General features: G+C 46.8%; 2 protein-coding genes across 4 annotated transcripts; both read left to right on the top strand.

The window, feature by feature from the left end:
* Positions 1 to 615: 615 nt before the first annotated feature.
* Positions 616 to 26,323, top strand: UBOX5 (U-box domain containing 5). 3 transcript variants are annotated; one of them, XM_074951921.1, is made up of 5 exons: positions 616 to 722; positions 18,480 to 18,583; positions 20,058 to 21,252; positions 24,167 to 24,328; positions 25,423 to 26,323. In XM_074951921.1, exons 2-5 carry the CDS (start codon positions 18,530 to 18,532, stop codon positions 25,626 to 25,628), a joined length of 1,617 nt encoding a protein of 538 aa, XP_074808022.1. In that variant the 5' UTR covers positions 616 to 722; positions 18,480 to 18,529; the 3' UTR covers positions 25,629 to 26,323. The 3 variants fall into 3 exon arrangements, with proteins under 3 accessions (XP_074808022.1, XP_074808021.1, XP_074808023.1); XM_074951920.1 differs by lacking the exon at positions 616 to 722 and adding an exon at positions 9,301 to 9,428; XM_074951922.1 differs by lacking the exons at positions 616 to 722; positions 24,167 to 24,328 and adding an exon at positions 9,301 to 9,428.
* On the top strand, positions 626 to 8,773 carry FASTKD5 (FAST kinase domains 5). Its single transcript, XM_074951919.1, has 2 exons — positions 626 to 722; positions 6,251 to 8,773. The coding sequence occupies exon 2, from the start codon at positions 6,289 to 6,291 to the stop codon at positions 8,767 to 8,769; it is 2,481 nt and encodes an 826-aa protein (XP_074808020.1). The 5' UTR covers positions 626 to 722; positions 6,251 to 6,288; the 3' UTR covers positions 8,770 to 8,773.
* Positions 26,324 to 27,625: the final 1,302 nt, after the last annotated feature.

The raw sequence follows: 27,625 nt of genomic DNA, 5'->3' as shown, positions 1-27,625 counted from the left end.
GGGGGGAGGGGGCATGACACCGTGTGGTGTTGGCCTGATGCTGGTGTTACCCAGGGGTCAGCAACGTGTCCGTACACGGACACAAGGGTCCATGGTAAAAATGCTGAGGTCCATGGTAATTTTTCAAAAAAGGGAATGACTCAGTGACATACCCCCCACCCTCACCCCCCAATGCCCATCACTAAGTACGGTCATTTTGTCAAGTGTCCGTCGTGCAACATGGTACCGACCCCTGGTGTTACCCCGTCCCCACATGGCTGAGGCGTGACAAAGCGTGGCCATGGCGTGGTGCTGGCATGACCCCAGGTGGCAAGGGCATGACATGAGGTGGCGTTGGCATGACAACAGGTGGCAGGGGCGTGACACCGGGTGGCGTTGGCATGACAACAGGTGGCAGGGGCGTGACCCCCGTTGGCGCTGATGCCCCCAGCCAGGCGCGCGGCGCAGTCTTTGCCCAGGGGCCGGGCACAAGCGCAGGCCGCGGGAGGGGCGGGGCGGGGCCGAGCCGGCCGGGCGGAGAGCGAGCGCCCTCTGCCGGGCCCACGCCGACGCCGCAGGCACCGCGCTCCCCATGACGAGCGCGGCCTGGCCCCGCTCGCCTCCCGTCGCGGCGGAAGTGCGTAGGGGTCAGGTGACCGGAAGCGTTCGGCGGCGACGGGGCAGGGTGATTCCAGGCAGGCGGGCGAGACCCGGCAACGGAGACAGCGAGCGGCGCGGCCCCGGTGAGTGCGGGCAGAGAACCCGGCCCCGGGGGACAGGCCCCGATACCCACCGCCGCGTGCCCCTGTCACCGCCGGGCCCTTCTCGGGCCCCCGCGTGCGCGGGCAGACGCACGCCTCCGGGCAGCGCGCGCACGGTGCGGGCGGGGCGCGCCCTGCCTCCTGCACGGGCGCCCGGCGCGTGTGCGGCGCTGCTGGTGCTGCTGCTCCCCGTGTGCTGCGCGTGCCCTGGGCCGGGGCGGGCGTGCCTTGCGCGCGCGCACGCTCCCATTGCGCAGGTGCCGCCGCCGCCCGCGTGGGGCCCGTGCGTGTGCACGTCCAGCTGCCCTTGCCGGGCGGTGCACGCGCACGAATGCCCCCCCCCCCCGCCCAGGCCGGGCGCGCAGCCCGGCCGTGAGCTGGCGCTGCCCGTGTGGCAAGGCAGGGCGAGGGGCCCATCGCCTCCCGCGTGTGTCCTTCCTGCCTGGTCGCCGGCTCCCGCTGCCTTCCGCAGGGTGGGCCAGGGGCTCCCGGGGTGACCCCGCCCAGGGCCGGGCCCGAGCGCTTGGACCCAGACTGTTGCCTGCCAGTTCCCTCCGGTGCCTGCCTTGTCGGACGCCAGGGGCAGCAGGCCCCGTATCTAATTCCGCCCTGGTCCCTGGCTCTGAGGTACCCCACGGGCTGTCCCCGCCCCAGGGGCTCTCACTGCACGAGGGGGCAGCTCTGCTGAGCGAAGGTGCCTCTCCCAGCCTTTCCTCCGTCCTCAGCACGCTTTGCAGCGTCAGCCCTGCCCTTAACGAGGGTGCCCAGACAGCAGCTGTGAAAAAACAGGGCAGGGAGTGGGGGGTAATAGGCAAGAATAGGTAATATGTAAGAAAAGCCCCTAAAAACAGGACATCTGGTCACCTTACTCTTAACCAAATCTGAATCCCATGTAAAATGTGCAATTTCACACCGAACTTTAACATACGGGTCCAAATTTCCTATTGTTTGTTGGGAGATAATATCTTCCTTTCCGTTTTTAATTTATGGGGCTAGCATAGTGTATAATACAGGGGTGGGCAAACTTTTTGGCCCGAGGGCCACACTGGGGTGCCAAACTGTATGGAGGGCCGGGTAAGGAAGTCTGTGCCCCCCAAACAGCCTGGCACCTGCTCCCTATCCACCTCCTCCCCCTGACTGCCCCCCTCAGAACCCCCGACCCATCCAACCCCACCCTGCTCCTTGTCCCCTGACCGCCCCCTCCCAGGACCCCCTGCCCCAAACCGCCCTGCCCCGGGATCCCACCCCCTATCTGACTGCCCCCCGACCCCTATCCACCACCCCCCGACAGGCCCCCCGGGACTCCCACAACCTATCCAACCCCACCGACCGCCCCAGAACCTCTGCCCCATCCACCGCTCCCTGTCTCCTGACTGCTCCCCAGGACCCCCTACCCAACCCCCATCACCACCGCCCCCATACCATGCCGCTCAGAGCAGCAGGAGCTTGCAGCCCCACTGCCTGTGCGGCGGCGTAGCTGTGGGGGAGGGGGGACAATGGAGGAGGGGCTGGGGGCTAGCCTCCCCGGCTGGGAGCTCAAGGGCTGGGCAGGATGGTCCCGCGGGCACTGGTATAATACATAACTTACCTGATACATAGCAGTGAGACTGTGATGGGAAATGTACTCCAAGCGGGAATGATACAAAGATTTCTTAATGTTAGTTATCAAGCGTACATTTGTAATTTTTGAGTTTCCAAAAGTGCATTAGATGCTTCAGACTCCCAGAAAGGTACAGTTCCTGTCCCGTAGAACATCTAGTCTGAGGCTCCTGTTCTGCAACTTAATCAGCACAATTGGAACCATTGTCACCCTGCTGCACAAGGGTACACCCATCCAGCTGCACTTGCAGGATTGGAGCCTGTATTAGGCATGACCCACAAAATGAGGGTCAGAAGGAAGGGGCCGAGGAAGGATAAGATAGACAATGTCGTCTCTTGGGACTTCCATAAGACATACATGCATGCAGCTTGAGGGGTCCAGTTATGTTTGCTCTTTAACTTGCTTCTCATACGTGACACAGCAGAAGTGAGTTTCCAGGAGGGATCTGAATGGAGAGAAGAGGGGATGTTGGCCGGCTGTTTACACATGGAGAGAAGCATAGGAAAGAGTACAAAGGTGTGAGCAGCACAAAGGAATAAAGGGGGCATTGAGGCTGGCATGTATCCCTGGTGGTGGGCAGAGGGACCTATAAAAGAAAATACATTTGGAGGAGGAGGAGGAAATGAAGGACACCTCTAGCTTGAAAGTTCATCTAGCACGTAGTTGGGACTTGAAGATGGGAGTAACATAGGTTGAGTGATGAGCAAGAAAGGCTCTAAAGTGTCTTTCCCTCAAGACTTGGCATTTCTTGTCCTCTGTCCCTCTCCTTCCTCTTTCCTTCTCTTCTCCATGTTCTTCTGTTGGCTCTCTGGAGGGCTAGTTCCATGGATTTGAAATCAAGGGACTGATGAATAAACTCTTAGTTCTACATAGTACCTCCCAAAGCACTTCTGATTTGTTTTACAAAGCTTCATACCAAACCATTCTAACAGGATTCTTAGCATGATTCTGATGAGCTCTGTGACCATGGGCACATACTGACTGGTTCTGTGACTCACTTTCCTCTGGGTAAAATGGGGATAACTCTCTCATAGGAAAGTTTTGAAGGTTAGTTCACTACCGGTAGCAAAGTGCTTTGAGATCCTTGGATAGAAGAGCAAAGTAGATAGCACCCCTTGCATCAGTGAACGTGTGCGTTCTGTTAGTGGAATCATTAATATAGAGCACACAGAATAGACCAAAAAATAGACTGCAAAGAAACCTGCGTATCCTGCACTTAAAGTGGTCTGACAGTCAATGACTAGCTTATTTTGGGCCACAAAGCTCACCTAATTCAAGCTCCAGCAGAGTGCTGGAAGAGGAGGTGGTTTCAGAGATGGGTGGGCCTCCACTGAGAAGGTGCTTCCCAGTATACATGCTAACTACTCAGGCTATGCCCTGGGGCCAGATTTTGGGCCTTACACAGATCATATTTCTACCGTTCCAGGCTATCTGTCTGGAGACCTGGGAGGATGGCTCTGTGTCCATTACGGTCAACTCAAGGTTGCCCTGACAACCCTAAGAGCTAAAAATGTTTCTGTTTTTAAACAAAATCTTGGGTTCTGCAGGCATTGATAGGGAAAGCCAGAGAAAAGAGTCCTACTCACTGTTGACAGTGGATTTGCTGGGGCCTGCATTGTGCCAATATGTAATGGCTATTTGCTTTATTTTTATTGTACGTGTACTGGGAGGTGGGGGGGGGGGGTTGTTTGGTTTGTTTTATCAGAGCATCTGATAGATTACAGGGATTGGGTGGCATTCTCACACATAGGATGAGATGTTGCTTTCTGCAGCATTAGCCAAAGGCCCAAGCACAGTGCGTTGCCATGATTCATAGCTGAAGGAACCATTGTGCTCTCGTGTCTGATCTCCTGCATAGCACCGATCTGCTCTTGGGCTACCAAAGGCATGAATTGCTACGAGAAGGCTGGTGTTGGGTTCAGCACTGACATCTAACTTTGTGCTGTGCTGACATGGACAAAGACACCGTTATTGCCCTAACCAATGCAGTTTAGACACAGATAAGGTATTGGACAGAAGTAGCTGCAAATGAGTTTTATCTACCGTTCAATATATTTTTTAAAAATAAATTGTCCTCTTTTCTAGCAATCTTTTCCTTAATTCTTTCTCTTGAATCTTTTTTTTTGCCTGCTTTGATTTCTTGTATGATAATCATTTCCCTTTTTCTTTTGCTTTCTCCTGTGGTCTCGATCTCTTCACCCAAGTTGTTTTTTCACCTTTTCTCACTCTCCTATTCTATACCTCCTCCTGCCACCTCCAAATTGCCATTCTTCCTGGGACAGAAAGCGTGAGTGAGGCACCCTGTGCAACATGGCTAAGAAAAGTAGGATAAGTGATAAAAGTAGAATAAATGAAGCATTGTGAGAGGGCACTACTGGTCTGTTCTTTATTGCTGCTACGCTGGGGAATTCTGCATAAAACTCAGCTAAGCATTTACTAGGCTTTTCTTCTTCTTCTTCTTCTTCTTGTCATGGGTTTGACATGCTTGTCCTCAGACAGGAAGCTCTATTTGTGTGCAGAGTCATAAAGGCATCCATAACAGCTTACCCTCCCTGTGGTCGGAGGCCTTTGTGCAGAGGAGTACAGAAGCTAATACATGTTGCTGTTGTTGTGTCTTCACCGAGCTTTGGCTTCCCTGATTATTTGGCATCGTGGAGTTCCAACACATCTTTCTTCTAAGTAATGAAAGAGAGAGAGTGAGCTTTTAAGGAAGTTGAAAATGCTAGAAGATGGCTGTCTAATACCTCCTCAGGGTGAGCCACACAAGGCGGGGGAAGTATATATTACACATAGCAGTGACCTGGTGCTGTAACTAATCACCATCTGACTCATCCTAAAGAGGCTAAATTGGCTGCTTACCCAGGATGGCTACACTAGATTTTTGTTTTGGCAGTTTTCCCATCGTTGCCTTCCATCTGCAGTAGCAGTGGTGAGAGCACTCATATAGCCAAGGCCCCAGGTGGTGACTAGCGTTTGAAGCACTACGTCATCTAAACCTGCAGAAAACTTCCCCAGGCCTAAAGAATGGAACTCTCTTTGGTATCTTTACAGTTCTTCTAAGTACTGATTTTCAGTGTGTGATAGTGTAACAGCAGCTTGTGACTTTGGAGGGTTTCTCTCGTGCTTTTCATTGCCCTCCATTCATTCTAGGGCTGCTTTTTTTCCCTCCCAGTGTTAACAGTCACTCACAACAGCCATTTACTTTTGTTTTGGTGGTAGGGTGCCAATCCTTCTGGCAGGGTAGTTCCACTCCAGCTTTCATTCTGTGTACCACTTCGTAAGAGAGAGACCCTCTCCTGTATCCACCTCCCATCCCAATACCCCAACCTTACATTACATAGTCTCAGAATACTTCCATCTGTGGAGCAATGCGTATCCTTGGGCCTCATTTTGAGAACTACTAGGGTTCTGGTTGGTGCTTCTTAATAGAATTGAGTCATTTGAAACACAATCTAATGGAATTATTAGAGCTTTGACGATAGTTATAAAAATGTCAAAGGGATGCTGTCAGCTTGAAATCTAATCAGTGTTAAAAATGAGTTAAAAGTACCTTAGGTCCTTTCACAAACTGAAGAAACAGAAATGTTTCCCCTAACCTGAGAGCCATTTTATAAGTTACTTGTAACAGTTGCATTGCCAGTCCTATCAATTCTATAATGCGTCAGGTCTTCCATTGTGCAAAATAACTGGGGTCGTTGATCTTGGGTAGATTTTGCGTGTGGTAGTTTTGGACAGTACACTCAGCTGCTGACTTGCAGGAAAACACCTGATACTCAGTAATTCTTTCTGAACCATGTGGGAAACCAAGTCTCTCTCACCATCTAACTTACTATAGTGTTAAAGGTTATGTTTTTTAAAAATGCATCATGATAGATGGAAGCCACTCATTCTTCATCTGCCCTTTTTTCAGTACCTGGAGACAATTCTGAGCCCAGTAAGTTGTGATCCATGGCTACAATGATAACATGCCGAAGATTTCCAGGCGGAGTTCGCAGCATGGTTGCATTTTCAACTACAACCAAGTGCGGGGCCAAGAAGAGAGTTCCTAGTAGAAAACGAAAGGAGGATGAGAGCCCTGAAGTGAGCAACACCGATGCTAAAGCTGCGGCTTCTATCAGATTGCTGAACCCTCTGGAGTACAGAGTACTTTATAATCCATCAGCCTACACAGGAACCAAAACCGCATCCTATCAGAATGCTGCTAGAAACTGTGAAGATAGTGAAGGGCCACTTGTAAATGAATTCTCCACCATCAGTGCTAAGCAGTTTCAGAATAAGTACAGCATCACCTGTTCTCGAAGTCTATCAAGCACAAAACACACCTTGCTGGATCTGGAGTTCCATAAAACTCTTTCCACACAGGCCAGCTCAGTGCCTCCAGCCACACTGGAGCCCAAGGAAGACAAATTGCTAGATGCTGATGTGGAGGCCTATGACACTAAGGAAGATGCCAGAATGTTTCAGCAGCACAGACCCGAATACCGATCTCTAAGTTATGACAAGTCTGAGACCTTGCAGGTCCTTCCTCTAGAAGAACGTGACTTGATATTACATAAAGTAACTGTACTTAAGAATGGCCTGATCCCAGGAACCATTGTGGAATACTTTTGCAAGCTGAGCTGTTCGCCAGTGCAGCAGCATGTGATGGTGAGATCCAATACTAAGTTTATGATGCTGTGTCGTTATGGAGTTGAAAACATCCAGCTGTTTAGCATCTCAGAACTCACTGGCATTTTAAAGGCCTTTATCCGTTTAGCCATTCCACCAACCCACTCCATGCTGAATGTGTATGAGACTGAATTTTGCCGTAGGGTCTGGGACATGAGCCTGGATCAGCTACTGCTGGTGGCTGACCTGTGGCGCTGCTTGGGACGCAGCGTGCCTCACTATTTACAGATCTCCTTCAGCTATGTTAACTTGCACTGGAAAGACCTCACCTTGCCTCAGCTGGTTCAGCTGATTTATATCATCGGTGAAGGCCGGAGGGTGCCCCAAGATTTAATGCAGAAGTTGGAGACTTTAGTGTTGAAGTATTTGGATTCCTTCAACTTGGAGGAAGTGGGCACCATTTCCTTAGGGTTCTTCAAGTCCAACAGTACCTTTTCTGAGCATGTCATGAGAAAAATTGGAGACAAGGTGTCAGGCCAGATGGCAGACATGAGCAATTATGCTTTAGTGAATGTACTTAAGATGTTCCGCTATACTCATGTCGATCATTTAGAATTCTTGAAGCAACTTGGGAAAGTCGTTCCTCCTCGGATTGGTACTATAGGCATCCAGGGTGTCATGCACATAACTCTTGCTTGTTCAGCCTTGCATTACCTTGATGAAGGGATTATGAATGCAGTAGCCTCTTCGTTGCCTTCCAGGGTGATGTATTGCCGTAGCAAAGATATTGCTAAATTCTTGTGGTCATTCGGATACCTGAATTATGAGCCGCCTAATGCAGAGAGGTTTTACTCCAGCCTCATAGACCAGATGCACAGAAAGCTGCATGAATTTGAGAAGTTCCCAGAACATCTCCTCACCTGTTTGTTGGCTCTGGCATTTTCTGGGCACTTCCTAGATGACCTGATAGATTACGCTCTGAGTGCTGAGTTTATTCAGTTAGCCAGGGAGAGTAAATTTGAGCTTAGAAAGGACCTGTTCACTCTTGATGGCAGTGTAGAGATCGAGTGCCCAGATTACAAAGGTAATCGCCTTACGCCACAGTTTCGGCAAGAGGTTACTGAGATGCTGTGGAATTTTGCGAAGAAGGAAATCTGCGTAAAGCCGGAAGTGACAGAAGCTGTCTCTCTACTTGAGGTAATGTTAGGTGGACCCCAGTATGTCAAAAACCACATGATTTTGCCTCACACTAGATCAGATGATGTGGAGGTCCACTTGGGCACAGACCGAAAGCCATTACCTTTTAACTTAGAAGCTGCCACAAGAGCTAAAGGAGAACTGCAAGACATCGGAGTCCATCTCACAGATAACTTAATGAATCAGCTGCTGAAGGGGAAGCCCAGTGGCAAGTCACTTGGGGGTAGTAAAACTCGGACAGAGACTTGTAGCCAGAAGGAGGCAGTAGAACAGAAGCAGGCTCCACCCATTCGGAATCATTCTGCATTTTCATATGAGGTTCCTCTGACTGAGACCATTTTGAATGCTTTGACCAAATCAAAGACCTCTCCTAAAAATTGTCCCTCCCAGCTAAGGCCTCATCCTGGAGGCGTGAAGCTAGCCATTCAGGTGTCAAACAGGAACCACTATTGCTATGGTTCTAAACAGTTGTTGGGACTGCACAGCTTGAAAAGGAGGCAGCTACAGAAAATGGGATATGTGGTAGTTGAGCTGCCCTTTTGGGAATGGTTTCCTTTGCTCAGACGGACCCATTCAGAGAAGCTGAGCTACCTGCACCACAAAGTGTTTGACTCGGTTCTTTAAGAATCACAGTGTCAGCAAAAAGCTGTTTGACAAATTAATGCTTGAATCAAGTTCTGTAGGGGAATCTGCCTGGCTACAGACAGTGAAATAGCCATACAAATGCTCCTGTCTGTTGTTTCTCATCACTGTTTAAAATGGCCCCTCTCTTAGAGTAACTTACTTTAAGCTTTGGTTGCTGCTTTGCAGGCAGAGCATGCAGGCAGAGACTTGACAACCATGTTAGCAGGTTCGTCCTGCTGCCTCATCTACAGCTGTAAATCCCAAGCTTGTTCAGCTTTGTAAGGAGATCCCAGAATGATTCCATTACAAATAAAATCTCTGGTAACATACTCTTTTATCCACAACACCTTTTCCCTTCAAGCGAGAGCCGGTGGGTTTGGTTGCTCAGTGTGTGAAAACCCTGCCCTCCTTCAGGATGATGTATCAATGCAGTCAGGATGCCTGGAGAAGAATCAGTGAATTCTAAATTGTGCACATGTCGCCTGCTACGGACACCTCTTGCCTATAGGTACCTACCACACCTAGAGCCACTGGTCTGGGTGTCGGGGAAATAGGCTTCCCTGTGCCCTGGCTCCTTCCAGTTCTTCTAGTTTGCAGATGTATGGGAAGGATTCCAGGGCTTCCCCTTTCTTGGGCTCACAGCGAAAGTGAGGGAGCTGGTAAGTGGTATGGGGTTGGGTTGATCGCATGAGTGCTAGAGAGGAGGGGGATAGGTGTGAGGAGGGACTGCGATCTGTTGGCCATTGGTTTCTCATGCATGTGTGCACACACAAAAAGCCTTAGAGGGAACATAGGTCTTGGGTCACTCTCAGTGGAGAGGCATTCACCTTACACAACCCCCAATTACGTTCGTACTAATTAGCCCTGTTGATGGCAGTCTGACTCTCACAGGTAAAGGCTGAACGGCCTAGAAATCCAACTATCTATCTTAAGTGGTTCCTACAAGTCAGGGTTGAATCACAGAGACCAGGCAGTGTGGCAGGAGCTTGTACTGCTGCTGTCTAGCATGTCTTTTCTGTAGATTAAAAGATGGTTTTAGTCGTCGTCCCCTTAGTTGATATACTTATTTGTGTCACATCTAAAATTAGATAGTAAAATCTTTGGGGGCAGGGAATAGGTCTTTGCTCTGTAAAGGTCCTAGCACATTTTGGAGCAGTATGTAAATTATCATCTTGCTCTTATTTTATACCATGTTATATTTCGGATCCCATACTAATAAACCATGCGAGCAGCAGAAACCCTGTGCTGTCGCTTGTGTGTAATTGGTAAAGTTATGTGAGTAAATATGAGGGCTCTTATTTCCACGTGCTGTGATGCAGTGTTGCCCTTTGTACGCGTGCCCCAAATTTTGTGCCCAGAATTGGCCTCTGGCTGGAAGCACAACCACTTCTTTGTTAGTCCCACTTCCTGTCATCAGCTGTTGCGGTCCAACCACCACCGAACCTTTGGTCTCCAGCATTCCATCTGGTTCTCACAGGGCCCAGGTATGATTGAACCTTGCAACATGCTACACAAAATGAGCTTTCAGCCATCCTTATTGCTGTTTCCATGTCTTCCCGCTGACTCAGCAGACATTCTAGGCCTCCGAGTGACCATCGTGGAAGATGTATGAATTTGTGCAGGTGGCGAATGTGTGCTGAGGTGAGTGTCTGTGAGTGTTTGGGGCTTCTGTGCATGCCAGTTGAATTGAGTGGGTGGTTGTGATGACTGGGGCATTGTGCTGGGAGATTTGCATGGGTGGCAGTTTGGGTGCTCAGCTGTGGTAGTTGGACCAAGCAATCCACCATCTCTTCAGTCTGTCTCCTGCAACCAATGAACTGTTGCTTGCAAAGTAGCTGTCCTGTAAAGGTGGTAATTAGCTAAAGTACCTTTGACATCCCAGTGGTCTAGGACTCTTGATATAGCATAGATATGTGCCTTACTGTAGCTGTACACCAAACAGGTGTAATTCATAAAGTCAAAAAGGCTGAGAACTTAAAAATTGGATGGCAGCAGACCATAAATCCCAGCAATAAGAACATAAGGCCACACTGGGTCAGACCAAGATCCATCTAGCCCAGTATCCTGTCTTCCGACAATGGCCAATGCCAGGTGCCCCAGAAGAATGAATAGAACAGGTAATCAAATCCGTCCCCTGTCACCCATTCCCAGCTTCTGGCAAACAGGCTAGGGACACTATCCCTGTCCATCCTGGCTAATACCCATTGATGGACCTGTCCTCCATGAACTTATCTAGTTCTTTTTTGAACCCTGTTAAAGTCTTGGCCTTCACAACATCCTCTGGCAAGAAGTTCCACAGGTTGACTGTGCGTTGTGTGAAAAAATACTTTTTTTTTTTTTTAAATCTGCTGCCTATTAATTTCATTTGGTGACCCTTAGCTCTTGTGTTATGAGAAGGAATAAATAACACTTCCTTATTTACTTTCTCCACACCAGTCATGATATTATAGACCTCTATCATCTCCCCACTTAGTTGTCTTTTTTTCAAGCTGAAAAGTCACAGTCTTATTAATCTCTCCTTATATAGCAGCTGTTCCATACCCCTAATCATTTGTTTTGGCCTTTTCTGAACCTTCTCCAATTCCAATATATCTTTTTTGAGATGGGGTGACCACATCTGCACGCAGTATTCAAGATGTGGGCGTACCATGGATTTATATAGAGGAAATATGATATTTTATATCTTATTATCTATCCCTTTCTTAATGATTCCCAATATTCTGTTAACTTTTTTTACCTTTTTTTTTCCCCCAGAGAACTATCCACAATGACTCCAAGATCTCTTTCTTGAGTGGTAACAGCCAGTTTAGACTCCATCATTTTATATGTGTAGTTGGAATTATGTTTTCCAATGTGCATTACTTTGCATTTATCAACACGTAATTTCATCTGCCATATTGTTGCCCAGTGACCTTGTTTTGAGAGATCCTTTTGTAGCTCTTCTCAGTCTGCCTGGGACTTAACTATCTTGAGTAGTTTTGTATCGGGCAAATTTTGCCACCTCACTGTTTACCCCTTTTTCCAGATCATTTATGAATATGTTAAATAAAATTTACCTCTCTCCGTTCTGAAAACTGACCATTTATTCCTACCCTTCGTTTCCGATCTTTTAACCAGTTACCAATCCATTAAGAGGACCTTCCCTCTTATCCCATGACTGCTTACTTTTCTTAAGAGCCTTTGGTGAGGGACCTTGTCAAAGACTTTCTGAAAATCTAAGTACACTATATCCACTGGATTCCCTTTGTCCACATGCTTGTTAACCCCCTCAAAGAATTCTAGTAGATTGGTGAGGCATGATTTCCCTTTACTAAAACCATGTTGACACTTTCCCAACAAATTAAGTTCATCTATGTGTCTGACAATTTTGTTCTATACTATAGTTTCAGTCAGTTTGCCCGGTACTGAAGTCAGACTTACCAATCTGTAATTGCCAGGATCACCCCTGGAGCCCTTTTTAAAAATTGGCATCACATTAGCTATCCTCCACTCATTTGATACGGAAGCTGATTTAAATGATAGGTAACAGACTACCGTTAGTAGGTCTGCAATTTCACATTTGAGTTTCTTCAGAACTCTTGGGTGAATACCATCTGGTCCTGGTGACTTATTACTGTTTAGTTTATCAGTTTGTTCCAAAATCTCCTCCAATGACACCTCAATCTGGGACAGTTCCTAAGATTTGTCACCTAAAAAGAGTGGCTCAGGTTTGGGAATCTCTCTCACATCCTCAGCCATGAAGACCTATGCAAAGAATTCATTTAGCTTCTCTGCAATGGCCTTATTGTCCTTGAGTGCTCCTTTAGCAGCTTGATCGTCCATTGGCCCCACTGGTTGTTTAGCAGGCTTCTTGCTTCTGATGTACTTAAACATTTTTTTGTTATTACTTTTTGAGTCTCTGACTAGCTGTTCTTCAAATTCTTCCTAATTATATTTTTACACTTCATTTGCCAGAGTTTATGCTCTTTTCTATTTTCCTCACTAGGATTTAGCTTTCACTTTTTAAAGGATGCCTTTTTGCCTCTCACTTCTTTTACTTTCTTGTTTAGCCATGGTGGCTCTTTTTTGGTTCTCTTACTATGTTTTTTAATTTGGGGTATACATTTAAGTTGAGCCTCTATTATGGTGTCTTTAAAAAGTTTCCATGCAGCTTGCAGGGATTTCACTTCTGGTGCTGTACCTTTTAATTTTTGTTTAACTAACTTCCTCATTTTTGTGTAGTCCCCTTTTTTGAAATTAAATGCTACAGTGTGGGGCTTCTGTGGTGTTTTCCCCACCACAGGGATGTGAAATTTAATTATCTTATGGTCACTATTACCAAGCGGTCCAGCTATATTCACCTCGTGGACCAGATCCTGTGCTCCACTTAGGACTAAATCAAGAATTGCCTCTCCTCTTGTGGGTTCCAGGACTAGCTGCTTCAAGAAGCAGTCATTTAAGGTGTCAAGAAACTTTATCTCTGAATCCCGTCCTGAGGTGACGTACCCAGTCAATATGGGGATAGTTGATATTCCCCTTTATTATTGAGTTTTTTATTTTGATAGCCTCTCTAACCTCCCTGAGCATTTCACAGTCTCTGTCACCATCCTGGTCAGACGATCAGTAATATATCCCTACTGCTATATTCTTCTTGTTAGAGCTTGGAATTACTATCCATACAGATTCTGTGGTATACTTTGGTTCATTGAAGGTTTTTACTTCATTTGATTCTACTCTTTCTTTCACATGATGATTGAATGATTGAAACTGGTGATATTCTGAACAAAAAGAGCTCTCAGCTATGGTTGTAGGGGATTCCATCATTTCACACTGACTCATCAGACATCCTAGGCTTCAGCAGGACAATCCTGCAATATTATATAATCTTAAATATATTTCAGTGGAGTAGAGGCAGTAGATCCTACTGTGATATTACACACACAAACAAATGTCAGAATTATGGTTGCCTGTGCAACCCATTCCCTCCCCCCAAAGTGCAATCCTTTCTGCACCATCCCCTCCAACCTTACCATGTCCCAATGTCTTCACCCAGCTAGTCCCAGTCTCCACTCCTCAGGCCCAGCAAGTCCCTAGTCTCACCCCTCTGGACTCTTCCTCCCAGTCTCCTTGCTCAGCCATTCCCAGTTCTCCCTCCGCACCAGGCTCCTCCTCTGATTATTTTCTGTCCCTCATGCTGCCCATGTTCCCCGTCCCCACTGGATCCCTGTTTCAATTTCCCTCCATGGCCTCATTCCAATCTCAGTGTTCACTTGTCTCCTTGTCCTAGATTTTTTGTGCAGCCAAACCCAGTTCTTATCTGACTCCTCATCAGATCTGTCTCCCCTCCCCTCAACCCCACTGGTTCTCAGCCTCTCTCTTGTCCAGCTAGTCCCTGTCTCCTCCCACCTCCTCATCCAATCCCAGTCTCCCCCCACCTACTAGCTCCTTATCATCCCCCCCACTGCCACACACACACACACATTCAGTTTCTTTCCCAGTTTCTTTGCCTAGCTAATTCCAGTCTTCCCTCCCCCCACCCCATTGCCAGTCTCCAATCCAAGCCTTCTCCTCCCATCACATCCCAACATGCTCCTTGCTCCAATCTACTCGCTCTTGTCCCCTCTGCATTTGAATCAAGTAACCTCCTTCGTCAGGTTCCCTGGGCCCAACAGAGAGAGCCCTGAGAGCACAGGAGAGAGTCTTCCTGCTCTCAGTTCAGGTGCTTGGATCCAACATAGTCCACAGCAGCCCAGAGCTGCAATAGCAGGGAATGTCCTGTCCATCTCTGTGCTGGAGCACGCCCAGTGTGGAGGAATGTTTGTGGAATTTAGCTGCTAAAATAGAGTCTGTATTGAGCATGTGTGAACTTAAGTTTTTTTGAAAGGCTTTAATTTGGCTACATTTGGGCAGATTTTCACAAGAACAGCAAAAAGCACATCCCTGGCCCAAAGGCCACTCCCCTGCCAAACTTCGAGTCCCTGGCTCCAAAGCATGGGGGTACTAGAGCTTTTCAAAGAAAACATAGCCATTAACATGTGCAAATCGTAGTTTTTCCCAGTCTTGCTCTCAGAAACAGCTGAACTGTTCCAGCTGAAATTTAAAACACAATATTCAAGCCTGAAGCAGACACCCAGTATGGAAAACCAAATGATTAAAGTTGGACAAAGTTATAAGCAACTGAGAAAAAGATCTTATGACACAAAATGATGGGCAACCTTAACAGCAAGTGATATTACCAGCCCCACCTATCACTACTTTGGGGTTTGAAAGGATTGGTGGGGGTGTGGTTCCCCCCCTCATCCTACTTCTGTTGTAATTTTTCCCACTCCTCAGTGGAGGTATAGTTCACCCTTTGCATACAGAAGATACAGTGCCTGCTAACAGGCCTGAGAAGCTTATTGATACCCTATTGAGCTGAATAACATTTATCTCAAATAGTAGCACCATTTATTTTAAATCTCTCGTGTTTCAGCTCAAAGGAAATCAGTCCTTAAACTGAGCAGAATATGAGCTGCCCATTGACCAAAACGCACACAGCTCTATCCAGTCACTTACCTCACAGTGGATTGCCCCTCAACCAGAATATTCCTTACACCTCTCAATAAGGGAAGAGAAGATTAAGCGACATCTCACACGTGTCTGTTGCTGTGAGCTGTGCACTTTTTGGTGCCACGCCCCCTTTTCAAAATTACTATGAAGTGTACTTTGTTCTTCAGTCAGAAATCACTCCAGTGGAAACAGTTATTCTGTGGTCACCTACGTGAGTTGTACAACATTCTGTCCATGTGGCTAAAAGCTTAGTAGAATTCAAAAAAAGCCTACGCACTTACACTGTACTAGGGGTGTTGTCAATGGACAGGCTAAAACAGCGTTTTTCAAAGTTCGGGTCGCCACCCCGTACTGGGTCACGGCATGACAGGCACTAGGTCACTCTGGGCAGCACCGCCGACTAGGGTGTTAAAAGTCCCGTCGGTGATGCTGCCCAGCTAAGGCAGGCTAGTGCCTACCTGCTCCGACACCGCGCTGCGCCCCGGAAGCAGCCAGCAGCGGGTGCAGCTTCTCGGCGGGGGGGCCACGGGGCTCCCTGAGCACGGGCTCTGCACTCGGCCAACGGGAGCTGGGGGGCGGGACGGGACGGTGCCTGCGGGCGAGAGCCACGCAGAGCCGCTTGCATGCCTGCGCCTAGGAGCCGGACCTGCTGCTGGCTGCTTCTGGGGTGCAGCGCGGTCCACAGTGTCAGGACAGGCGGGAAGCCTGCCTCTACACCCTGGCTGCACTGCTAACCGGGAGCCGCCAGAGGTAAGTCCGTGCCCCAACCCCATGTCCTAATCTCCAGCCCTGAGCCTCCTCCCCCCCCCCCCAGCTGGAACCCCTTCCTGCACCCCAAACCCCTCATCCCTGGCCCCACCCCAGAGCCTGCACTTCCAGCCCAGAGCCCTGACCCCCTCCTGCACCACAACCCCCTGCCCCCACCCAGAGACCCCTCCCACACCCTGAACCCATCATTCCCAGCTGCAGCCCTCGCCCCAACCCTCAGCCCCAGCCCTGAGCCCCTCCCACACCTCAAACCCCTCAGCCCCAGCTCCGTTGGGTCGTGGGCATCAACAATTTTCTTCAGCTGGGCCCCAGGAAAAAAAAATTGGGAAAACCACTGGGCCAAAACATATTTTGAATGGATTTAAACCTAGGATGGAAGCTAGCAGGAAAGTGCCTGGGGTTAGGAAGAAACTTCCCTTATGAGCAGGCTATCACGTAATTCTGCACTATGGAATGACTTGTGCCTTCCTCTCAATTATGTAGTGCTAGTCCCTGCCAGAGATGGGTTGCTGAACGGGGTGGGCCAAAAGTTCCATAGGATCTTTCATGATCAGGAATGGACAGATGTACACAGAGTTCTACTTTTCGAGAGATGGTATTTCCAGCAGCAAGCCTGGCACTGCTATAGATTGCAGACCTTGCACTTTTTAACCTAAATAGAGACTTGAAAATGCCTCTCTGTTTATCTTACGTGAAATTGACATTTATTATATGTGAGCACACTGGTCTCCTTTTAACAAACACAGCCTGATCCACCAAAAACTATCAGACAGGCATTTGTAACATAAGCTTCAAACTCACTCTTTCATGGGTGACTTGAGATATTTTTTACGTTGAATTTGGACTTTAGCGCCAATGTCACCATTTATCTGTATTCTGACATCTGCACTTAATCAGTGTTCAGGCTGTGTTATGCTTGTACGTTTACTAGACAGGTATAAGAAGCATTACACACTGACCTGATTTCAGTTCATTTTATAATCCCATTGTACACCTAAAAGCGCTTGCAAAAATCCAGTTAGGCTGAACAAATACCCTCAATTGGAAATCATTTAAAGGGCTCCTTTTTCTTGATAGAATTTGCAAGTATGTGGTTATAAGATTGCTCCAAGCAATGAGGTTTACACCCACATTAAGAGGTTAAAATTCTTACTTTTAAAAAGAATTGTGTCTAACCAGTTTGTTTAGTTCTTTGAATGCAAAAGGTTGTGTGTTCTCCTGGCTTCCTTTTCTGAACATGTTTGAAAGAGTTGACTTGATCAGTGCTCAGAATTTTGTTGATCTCCCTAAAACACCAAGACAGGTTTCAGAGTAGCAGCCGTGTTAGTCTGTATCCGCAAAAAGAAAAGGAGTACTTGTGGCACCTTAGAGACTAACCCATTTATTTGAGCATAAGCTTTCGTGAGCTACAGCTCGATGCATCCGATGAAGTGGGCTGTAGGTCACGAAAGCTTATGCTCAAATAAATTTGTTAGTGTCTAAGGTGCCACGAGTACTCCTTTCCTAAAGCACCAAGTGATCTGTTGGATAACAGAGAGCGGCTGTTAAATAATGGTTATTTATTTTGCATTCAAGAGTAACTTTCATCTGAGGATTTCAGAGCATTTAGAAACATTTATCCTTGCAACCACTGTGCATTGTTACTTATTTACATTACAGTAACAGCTAGATTCCTTGGTTGAGATCTCACATCCTATTGTGCTAGACCTTTTACTACCAGACAGTTTATGCCCCCCGGCTTGCTTGCTTACAACCTAAATAGACAAGACAGGCACAGGATGGAAGAGGAAACAAGGACAAAGATGTAAAATGATTTGCTCAAGGTCACGCAGCAAGTTGATGGCAGAGACGAGAATAGGCCTTCTGACTCCTAGATCAGTGCCCTAGCCGTCTAGGAGCATAGTGTAAGCTATGGCACAGAGTGGTTAAGTGATTTGTCTAAGGTCTTAGTGGGGAAGATTTGCAAAGACACAAAGGGGAATTAGGCTGCTGAGAGTTAGGCATCTTTTGAAAAACTTCTTCAGGTTGAATGGATGGCAGGGCAGGGACTAAGTCCCTACCAAACCCTTCCTCTCTAGAGCACGCTCCCCTTTGATAAGGCTTGCATCTAATCACTGGTTTATGTACAAATTAGAATTTTCATAAAAACATTCATTCCCTAGGCTTCCTTCTCAGATATTTTTCTCCTTTGAATCGTGAATGATTTTAACTTGATCTTGCATCTTAACCCAGAATCACCTATGACACGCTCACTTGGGTTTCTCTTGAGTTGCTAAAAGCCTCGCCCACTTGAATTTGAACTGCATTTTGTGAGCAGTCAGACTTGCGATTCACCTGTGACTCAGGAACCGTTTACACAAGAGCCTCCTATTTTCCACTGTTCACTAACATGTATGTTTTGCTTTTGCCTTTAGTTTTACTAGCTGACTCTGATGCTTGGAAGTTGAGTCCTCAAACTGCAAAGATGGTAATAAACATCTGCCTCCCACAGTTCAAGCCAAGAATTCACTGCAACAAGGTAAAAATAAAAAAGCATTGTGTTTTCTGCGGCTTAAGGCATAGGGTCGGCTCTGGTATCCCTTGGTTAGGTGGAGAGAATAAGCAGTCCTTGTCTCTGCTGGACAGAGTAGACAAAGGAGTGCTCATTCATTACATCAATTGTGTCTGAGATAATGTTTGCATAAGAGCATTCTCAGATGCTCATGCAAATCTTTCTAAGAGAAAGCAACCAATTTCACTCTGTGGTGAAATCCCCCAGAAAACACCTGAGCAGTGTCTGTTGGAATTATCTCCGTGTAATGTGCAGAGAGATGCTCTTGTGGCATCACACTTAAAGGGCCATGGTCAGGTAGGTTACAGCGAAAACAACAGGATTTTTTAATTTTGCAAAACTGGGTGGAATTGCTTGGGGGCGGGTGTTGACAATTTATTTTTAATTTATAACATTTTTTTGTGAAAGCCCCTCAAGTCTTCAAGACTCATCTTCAAAGCTAACCAGTCTTATTGCAAAGAATTGGGGCAGTGTGGTATAATGGTGAGTTAGGACTCATGGGTTCTTTTTCTGCATCTGGTAATTTGGGGGTATTGGGTACCTGCAACTCCTGTTGACTTCGTTTAGAGTTATGGGTGCTCATCACTGCTAAAAATCAGTGCCAAGGTATTTCAGGTTGGGCCTCCAGTTAGGAGGTCACTCTGAAAAATTTGGCCCTTTATCCTTTCTCTGCTTCAGTTAACCTCTCTGTAAAATTGGTGTTATAACACTGTTACACCTCATAGGGGAGTTCTGAGGGTTAATTAGTTATGAGATCTTCAGATGAAAGGTGGTAGGTAATGTTTTCATTATTCAAGTGCTTACATAGTCAACGTTTTAATATAGACAGATACCTTTTTCTCTTTGCCTTAGAGATTACCTAGTTCTTAATTCAAAGCCTATTTTGAATGGCAAGGCCCCCCCAAACTGCATCTCAGAAACAATAGAGAACCTGGGTTTTGTCTTGTGAAAAACGCAGCATTTATTTACACAGTATTTAAAACCCTTCCTAGACGTGGTTGATTACATTGCTGGTCTGTACAAGCAAGGTGACTGCAATTAAGTGAGTGAAGTTGCCTGCTCTTACATCAGTGCTGAATTTAGCCTCTCCTCCATATTTTAGTCTAGAATGAATTTATGGCAAAATCCTTTACAATAAATGTTTTCAATTAAATTCTCATTTCCTTAAAGCTGCACTGTCATAATTGGTGAATGCTTCTAACGTCTTGAGCAACACTATTGTACCAAATGGGTTTGCAGAGCCCAGCACCCCTAGACTAACAACTCAGGAACACACATGCCCTGGGGAAGACAATCAAGAGCGCACAGTTTATCCTTTAAGTTTTGTTATTCGCAGTTGATCATTTAATGCCTCAAAAATTCTGTAAAAGTGGTTGCAAACTCACTTTCCTCTTTTGGGTCAAATCAAGCCCAGTATCCTCTCATTTCTCTTTAAACACAGATTTCTGCTGATGGTTATGAAGTTGAAAACCTCATCTCTGAAGACCTTGCAAAGAGAAACCGGGGCTTTCGCAGTGAATATTTCATCAAGCCCCCAGTCCATGTTACTCTCTCCTTTCCCTTCAACATAGAAATCTGCAGGATTAACATAGACATCTCATCGGGCGGGTATCAGAATTTCACGGGGCTGGACATTTACACGTCTACCTCATTGAACAAAAGCTCTTGGAACAGCCCCGAGTCTCAGTTCTCAGGTCTGGCTGGTCAGCCTGTGTCGGACAAAGACGTTTTCACACTAGTGGGTAAAGCCATTCTAAAAAATCAAAGCAAAGTGACGTTCAGCCATAGGGGCTTCAAGCCAAGGCCTCCTTTCCATCAGATGGAAGCTGTCTTCTACCCTGGTTCTGCATCTCAAGACCTATGGAATAAAGGCCCTGCCTCACTGAGCAATGTATCGCACTTAAAAATTTGCATCTCCCACGTAGCGGGAGGTGGCCTCCCTTGCATTAAAAGACTGGAGGTTTGGGGACAGCCAGCTAAGTCATGCCCGCAGGAAGTGATGGACAGCGTGTTCCAAGTGGCCTCTGCGTGCCTGGCTCAGGGCTTGGGCATCCAGAGTGCCGGTTTCATGTTCCCAATGGAGAGCGAGTGTGTGCCCTTAAGCAACTCCGACTGCGAACAGCAGAGTCTCCAGAAGCTGGTCGATGTTGTTCAGGATATCCCTGAAGAGTTCTTGGACCCCATCACTCTGGAGATAATGCCCTTCCCAATGCTGCTGCCATCTGGCAAGGTGATCGACCAGAGCACTCTGGATAAATGCAACCGGAGTGAGGCTTCCTGGGGTCGGGTGCCCAGCGATCCTTTCACTGGGGTTGCCTTTAGCCAACACTCGCAGCCCCTCCCTCACCCCTCTCTAAAGGCGAGGATAGACCACTTCCTATTACAGCACAGCATCCCGGGCACCAACCTCCTCGGGAGGGCTCAGGTCTTAGGGATGGTCACACCTTCTTCCCTAACCATGTCTTCTCTGAAAAGGAAAATGGACTGTATGGAGCAAAGCCCTGATGACAGCAACCACGTAGAACCCTCTTATTTTTCTACCACAAACTTACTAGCCATGTCTACCTCCGAGAGCGGTGCTAAAAAAATGAAAACGGAGAGTGACTCGCCTTTGGCCCAAATGGACTGCTCGACAGGTACTCGCCTCCCTAATTCTCACTGTTTCTTCACCTTGCTGATCTCCCAGGACCAGAGTCCCACACGCCATCCCAAATGTGGTTTTACTTAATCCTCGCATCTCCTGCAGATTCTCACACCAAAACCTAGGGGCGCTTTTTGAGGCTGTTGTCTTTTGCTCCTGCCAAACATTATGGAAATGGTTTTAGCGTGTCATTCATATCGGACTTTCCCCTTTCCTCTACCCAGCACATTCTTTCTTTCATAGCCAGATTTTACTTGTTTTGTTTTGTTTTTCAGTCCATGACCTCATTGTTCTGCCTGTGATCAATCTACACCATTTTATTTGCCCATAATTGGTTCAGATCACTTAATTTTTCCGTTAGTATTTATTTCCTTTGTCCCTATCATTTTCAGTTCATTGACAAATTTTGCTCTACTGGAAAATCATCTCTTGCAGCCTGTGCAAAAAAATTATCATGGGGATTTTACTAGCCCAGGCACGCAGCGTGCTGGCCCATCGTCCCCATAATGGGGGAAAACTCTCAAATATCTTCCCTGCGCCGAATGAACTGGTTTGTAGAATCATGTGTGGGCTGCTCACACAGGTCACGGCAATCACAAATGTGCTCTACTGACCCTTCTGCTGCTTACATTCCTAACCGTTCTCCCCCAAGTGGCATTTACTTAACACAGCACAGCTCGAGTAGCACTTGTCACATCCCAGTCAGTAACACTAAATGCTTGTGTTGATGGATGTCCCTGCCAAGGGAGCGTAAAGCCTTAAAACCAATGGCTAGCAGAAAGAGCAAGTGTGTGTGTGTGTGTGTGTGTGTCCAATCAGAGTGAAGTTCTAGAGGCCAAGGGACAGCGCTTGAAAGGCTGGAGGGGAAGGTACTACCCATGGACTGGGGATGATTAAGGCAGAGAGGACGTTTCCAAAGGAGAAGCCTTTACAGTTGCTAAAAATGGACTGTAGCAAGTGTCCAGGGGGGGAGGGCCGTTTGACACTGGTATCGCCCCCCTCAGTATTGGCCGCTTTCATGCTCTGTTAGAAAAATGTCTGTGAGCAGAGCCATTGGGCATGAGCTCATCATCGTGAATCATTTGCCAGCTGTCATGTCACCAACTATGGGCCCAGTCTTGCACCCCTGGGTCGGTGAGCAGTCCCACTGATCATCCAAGGCTTTAACACGCCGTTTAGGTCCCTTCTGTGCTACAAGCTGTCATTGTCAACCAAGCCAGGAGATAGCCATGTTGTAAGTTGGTTCTCTGGCTGGGTTGCACTTGCTGTAATGTAGGCAGCCTCTCGGGCTCCCCGTCGCTGTAAAGTTGGGCGTGGGGTGCTGGATAGCAATCGTGGATTGACGGCACACTCAAGCTTTTTGACTGCTGAGCCAGTTACACTGGTTGGAGAGGAAGGATGGCTTTGTGGTTAAAGCACAAGACAAATGTATCTGCTCCTCCAGAATGGGACCTACTGCTCCTGCTTTTTCATTCTCTTAACAAGTAGCGCGTTCAGTCTCTGTCCTATAACGATCAGCTTAGCACAAGGGGGATGATAGGCCTGCTGTCTCCAGGCATGTTCGGTCATGTAAAGCATTTTTCTTGGCATATTTATTTCCTTCCTCATTTGTGCAGAAATACCTAGAATGTATTGAACTCTGGCTTTACTCCAGAACACACACAGCCCTTTATATGCATGCGTTTCCATTTTGCTCTGCATCTTTCTTATCAGTTGTGTGGCATAATTATAGTTACTGCATTATTTAATAACATCACAGATAAAGAGAGGTAAATGAAGTTGAATAACCAAGGGAGAAGAGACTACTTGGGCATGGGTAACTTGAAGAGAAGTGGAGAGCCACGGAAGCAGTGAAGTTTAGGGAATCTGGCCCACATACAGCACATGAGTGTGTTGAACACAGAAGGATTGTCTCCCTGAAGAGCTGAGTTGAATTTTCTTGAATACATTCTGCAAAGGCTTAATGTAAACCAAATAGGATTTGGGCTGAAGGTGGCATGGAGAACGTTCGTCCACAGTAGGTACATGAAAATGTCAAAGGTGGGCTGAAGCCGCACTGTTCAGATCTGAACTCTCCCCGTCTCCCAAACAGCATTTCCTTTCCTTTAAACATTCCCCATCGGTGTTAGAAACCAAACCCATGGCACTGAGCTAGAGCCTACAGACCGGAAAGTGAAACTGAACAGTCTAGCGTCAGCTGGCCAAGCTGAGCGAAATGCAGAAGTAAAGAAAGGGTGATTGGGATTTTCAAAAGGGCCCAAAGGAATTAGGTGCTTGAATGCCATTGAAGTGCAGGCTTTAAGCAGGCACATAAGCATTTGCAAGATCGGGGCCTAAACTTCAATGGCATTCAGGCACCTAACTCCCTTAGTCCTCTTTTTAAGTCCCAAGCAATAAAAGCGTAGCATGTCTATTGGGCTTGTCTTCCATAGATCTCAAAGCACTTTACCCAGCTGGGCAAAGTATCAGTATCCCAACTTCACAGGTGGGGAAGCCGAGGCACGAAGAGTTAGAGTGATGGGGCCAGTCCATCACAGTGAATCAGTGGCAGAGTCAGAACTGAGCTCTCCTGGCTGCATACTCACCCACCGCATGACATGGGAAAAAGTAAAATGAGAGTTGAAAAGTCCTTTTGCGTGTCTCAGTCCGGGCCTTTCACTGGGCCATAGCAGTGACCACATGGGATGTTAGTGCACGGCTGCGCTGTAGATTCACACGCTGGCCTGTCGTGTGTTAACTCAGCCCTAAGACACTGTTTTGAAGAGAAATAAAAAGGCTTTTGTCTTATGTTCAGACCATCCCTTCAAAATTAAGAATGTGTTTAGTAGCAAAGCAGCTTTTATTTTGTCCCTTGATGCCTCCCCCCCGCAAAACCCGGCTATTTCTAGATCTCATGCCTTTCTCTGCAGGTCCAGTCTCTCATGAACAGAAGCTGTCCGAAAGCTTGGACATTGCCTTGACCTCTGCACTCAGCTCTAGGCCATCATTTACAGCTAGGTTGGTAAAAGGCCAGCAGCAGCCGCATAGCGAGGGGGGCTGCAGCAGTTCGTGGAATGCAAATGCCTCAGCTGGTAAGCAGCAAACCGATTGGTTTCACTTTTGGCATTCAGAAGCGCAATGGTAGGCTGTAGAATTTGTATTAATATAATTTAATAAGGACTCCCACAGGTTGGACTGTGCATTTTTTTCCCTTCTTTTGACATAGCGTAGTTCGTAAATCTACCCAAAGTGTCTCCTAAGAAGCCTTACTTAGCAATAACCATCTGAGTACCTCCAAGTCTTTAATGCTTTGTTCTCCCAACTCCCTGGCAAAGCACAGCTGTACTATTATCCCCATTATACAGATGGGGAACCAAGGCACAGAGAGACTATGTGATCTGCCCAAGGTCACACAGGAAGTCTGTGCCAGAGCAGAGAATTGAACCTGAATCTCAGGGCAGCGCTCTGACCACTAGACCATCCTTCCTCATCCGCTGCGTGAAGCTGTTGCCCATTTTCTGTGTCAGAAATCAGATGCTAGACGCTAACTTGTGCCATCGGAGGAGACGGGGGACCACGTGCAGTTCCCATAGTGTATGCAGGTTTCTGAGCTGCTTTCACTAGCAGTGTGTTCTATTGTTGAGCTATCACCATTGAGATGGAATCTGAATAGCCCGCTCTAGGCATTATGGGCACAAAAAGCAAAGTGGTATTTAAGGAAATACGTTAAGTTCTTCATACAGTGGAGTATGATACCCGTGCAGATGTCTGACAGAGACCGAGTTCAGTACTCAAATGCCAGTGTTTGAAAAGGGGTGATTTTTAGCCTAGACAAAAGCAAGAATTCTTTTGCTAGCTTTCATCCTCAATAAAATTCTGGTGGTACCAAACTTCACCTTGATCTAGTCTTCCCAAGCAGAAATGCTAGGAAGCAAGAGGAATATCCTTGGAGTTTTGGCATGGTAGCTTGTTATAAGGAAAACAGGGCCCATTCCCAAGATAATGTGAGCGCTTGCAGCTCTAGCTGCTTGTAGGTGCACCTCACCTCAGAATCGGGTTGATAGCCTCCATCTAACGTCTTGTGCCAGAGTTTCAGGCGTGGAATAGGTACCATGCTGCCACGGTTGCTGTAGGATCAGCTGACTTGCATTAACATTGACAAAACTTTCTTCTTTCAACTTTCCAGAGCACAGTAGCCGGCCGGTTCAAGGATGCGCTTCCTGTAATAGAACGTTTTCTTCTTATTTCAAAACGGAGCCTGTTTACCAGCTTCCCTGCGGCCACCTCCTGTGTCGTCCTTGCTTAGCTGAAAAGCAGACGTCCTTAACGATACTGTGCATGAATTGTAAAAGGTCAGTCTCCGCTCATGATGTGCTGAGGGTCCACTTTTAACTTCTTGCGTGCTGCTATTGAAATGGCTGGCTGAAAGGCCCCAGGGAGAGCTGGAGCCGCTGCTGTTCTACTTCCCTGTATTGAATAGTACAAGGGCGTGGTCCTTTAAAGAGCTTGCCAGATGAGTGCACATAATTCCGAAGAGGACTTTGTCTTCTTATGCTTACAAAGTAGCGGGGAGGTTAGAGCATCGCCCCAGAGCAAAGCGTTACAAGGATAATAAAGCCATACGCTTCTTTAACAAGGAAAATGTATTTATATGAAACTGACATCCATCCAATCACGCACCATCACTTCACCATTCCACCGGCTCAGTGGTTAGCATAGGTGCCTTTTGAACTGTGAGTTTAGCTTCCCTGTCACTTAAAACCATTTCAATATTTGACAAGTAGCCATTCAGTCCTGGGCCACATGAAGTCCTTGTGATTGAATTCATGCAAGCTACCTGACTTCTCCCCTTTCCTGCCCCCACTCCCTGCAATTTTCCAGCGGTGCTAAGAGCACACAGGTCCCCTGTTATGAAGACCAGTAAGTAATGGAAAGAGGAGCTGGAATTAGTGCGTAAGTAACTCTGATGATGATCTCATTCTGCTCATATGAACTGTAGAGAAGCCATTGCATTACACACAATGTCACTCTGTTTGTCATGTGACAGGACCGGCTCCCGTCTGGCTGATAGACATTTACGCCTTAATAAAATTATGGTTAAAGTCAGTTACTTTTTTCTGCCTTGTAATTGGTCTCTTTGTGAGTCTTCCTAATGATCTCGCCTTTTGAGTTTCTTTTCAGAGCTCAGTCTAAAAGTGAAGGAAAAAAACAAGTTGATACAAAGGAACATTCTTCCCAGAGCCTTATATTTTCAAGGGGTGATCATAGTAACCTACTCTGCAGTCTATACAGACTTTAAAAATTGAAATTCAGATATGTAAATCCATGGGGCTGCAGTTTACAGGTATCTGCTGAGAAAAGGGATTCAGGAAAATTACTCAGATACCCTTTGTCACCTGCATAGCCTGGCTATGTTGGGAACAAGTGGCTATTGGAGGGTTTTGCTAATATTACTCCTACGGGAATTCTGCACCAAAAAATTAAAAATTCTGCACACACTATTTTAAAATTCTGCACGTAACACAATATAATCACACCAGTTTCAATTTTGGTAATTTTGTTCCAAAATAGCTATCAGCAAATATGTCTGTAACTATACAGCCCAAAAAAAAAAAAGATTTCAGGAAATGTATTTTGATAAATAGATTCCGTACTAGGCATATTAATACAGAACTCTGAGTAATAATTCATTTAAACTACATAACAGAAAAGTCACGATAACTATTCAGCATTTCCTAAACCTAAACACTTGAAAATTAACTTACAAATACTTGGTAACCAGTACCCTGAATTTCAATTATAATCCTGGATTTTCATTTAAATTACATTACAGAAGACCAAACAGCAAAACGACATTAAAGTAGAATGTTGTTTTAAATTGCTCATTTTAATCACTATCGAACAAAACTGTACTGAAAATTCTCAGTTCTTCCTGCAAAAGATGATGCCCACAAAGCGTGGTAGCGCACTTTACATGAAGTGCTGCACACGTTATCGATCTGATGAAGGCATGAACTCTAGGTGGGCAGTCCCCTGCACACCCGTGGATCCTCACTGCAGGATCAAGGTATAAGTTACCCTAAAAAAGGAGAGATGGGAAGGAAGGCAGAGAGCAGATTAGTCAGTTGAGAGAATGCATTAGCTGAGTGGGATCTGTCCCCAGTCTCTTCCCAGGGAGAAGTGAGGGTGCTCCCTGCTTCTCTGGGGGCAAACAGACCCCAAGACCCATTTAGCTGCACTTAGCCCCACACTCTTCTTCAGCTCCACCTCCATCATGATCCTTGCCCCAGTGACTGTTCTCCCTCAGCTGCTCCTCCCATACTGACTGCTTGCTCCCTCCCTCAGGGCACAACCCTATGCCCTCATCTCTCCGTTCTCCTGGAGATTGT

This window comes from Natator depressus, chromosome 4, assembly GCF_965152275.1.
Source record: "Natator depressus isolate rNatDep1 chromosome 4, rNatDep2.hap1, whole genome shotgun sequence".
In the NCBI taxonomy this organism is placed as follows: domain Eukaryota; kingdom Metazoa; phylum Chordata; order Testudines; family Cheloniidae; genus Natator; species Natator depressus.
The sequence above is the reverse complement of the archived record's forward strand: the minus strand, read 5'-3'. Positions and strand labels throughout refer to the sequence as shown.

What these genes read in the sequence shown, in the direction of transcription:
- UBOX5 (XM_074951920.1), top strand. Translation starts at nt 9,371, where the DNA reads ATGGGAAGGATTCCAGGGCTTCCCCTTTCTTGGGCTCACAGCGAAAGT. An exon ending in CAAGAATTCACTGCAACAAG is followed by an intron (nt 18,584 to 20,057) that starts GTAAAAATAAAA and finishes CTTTAAACACAG; the next exon opens with ATTTCTGCTGATGGTTATGA. An exon ending in GAATGCAAATGCCTCAGCTG is followed by an intron (nt 24,329 to 25,422) that starts GTAAGCAGCAAA and finishes TCAACTTTCCAG; the next exon opens with AGCACAGTAGCCGGCCGGTT.
- FASTKD5 (XM_074951919.1), top strand. Translation starts at nt 6,289, where the DNA reads ATGGCTACAATGATAACATGCCGAAGATTTCCAGGCGGAGTTCGCAGC.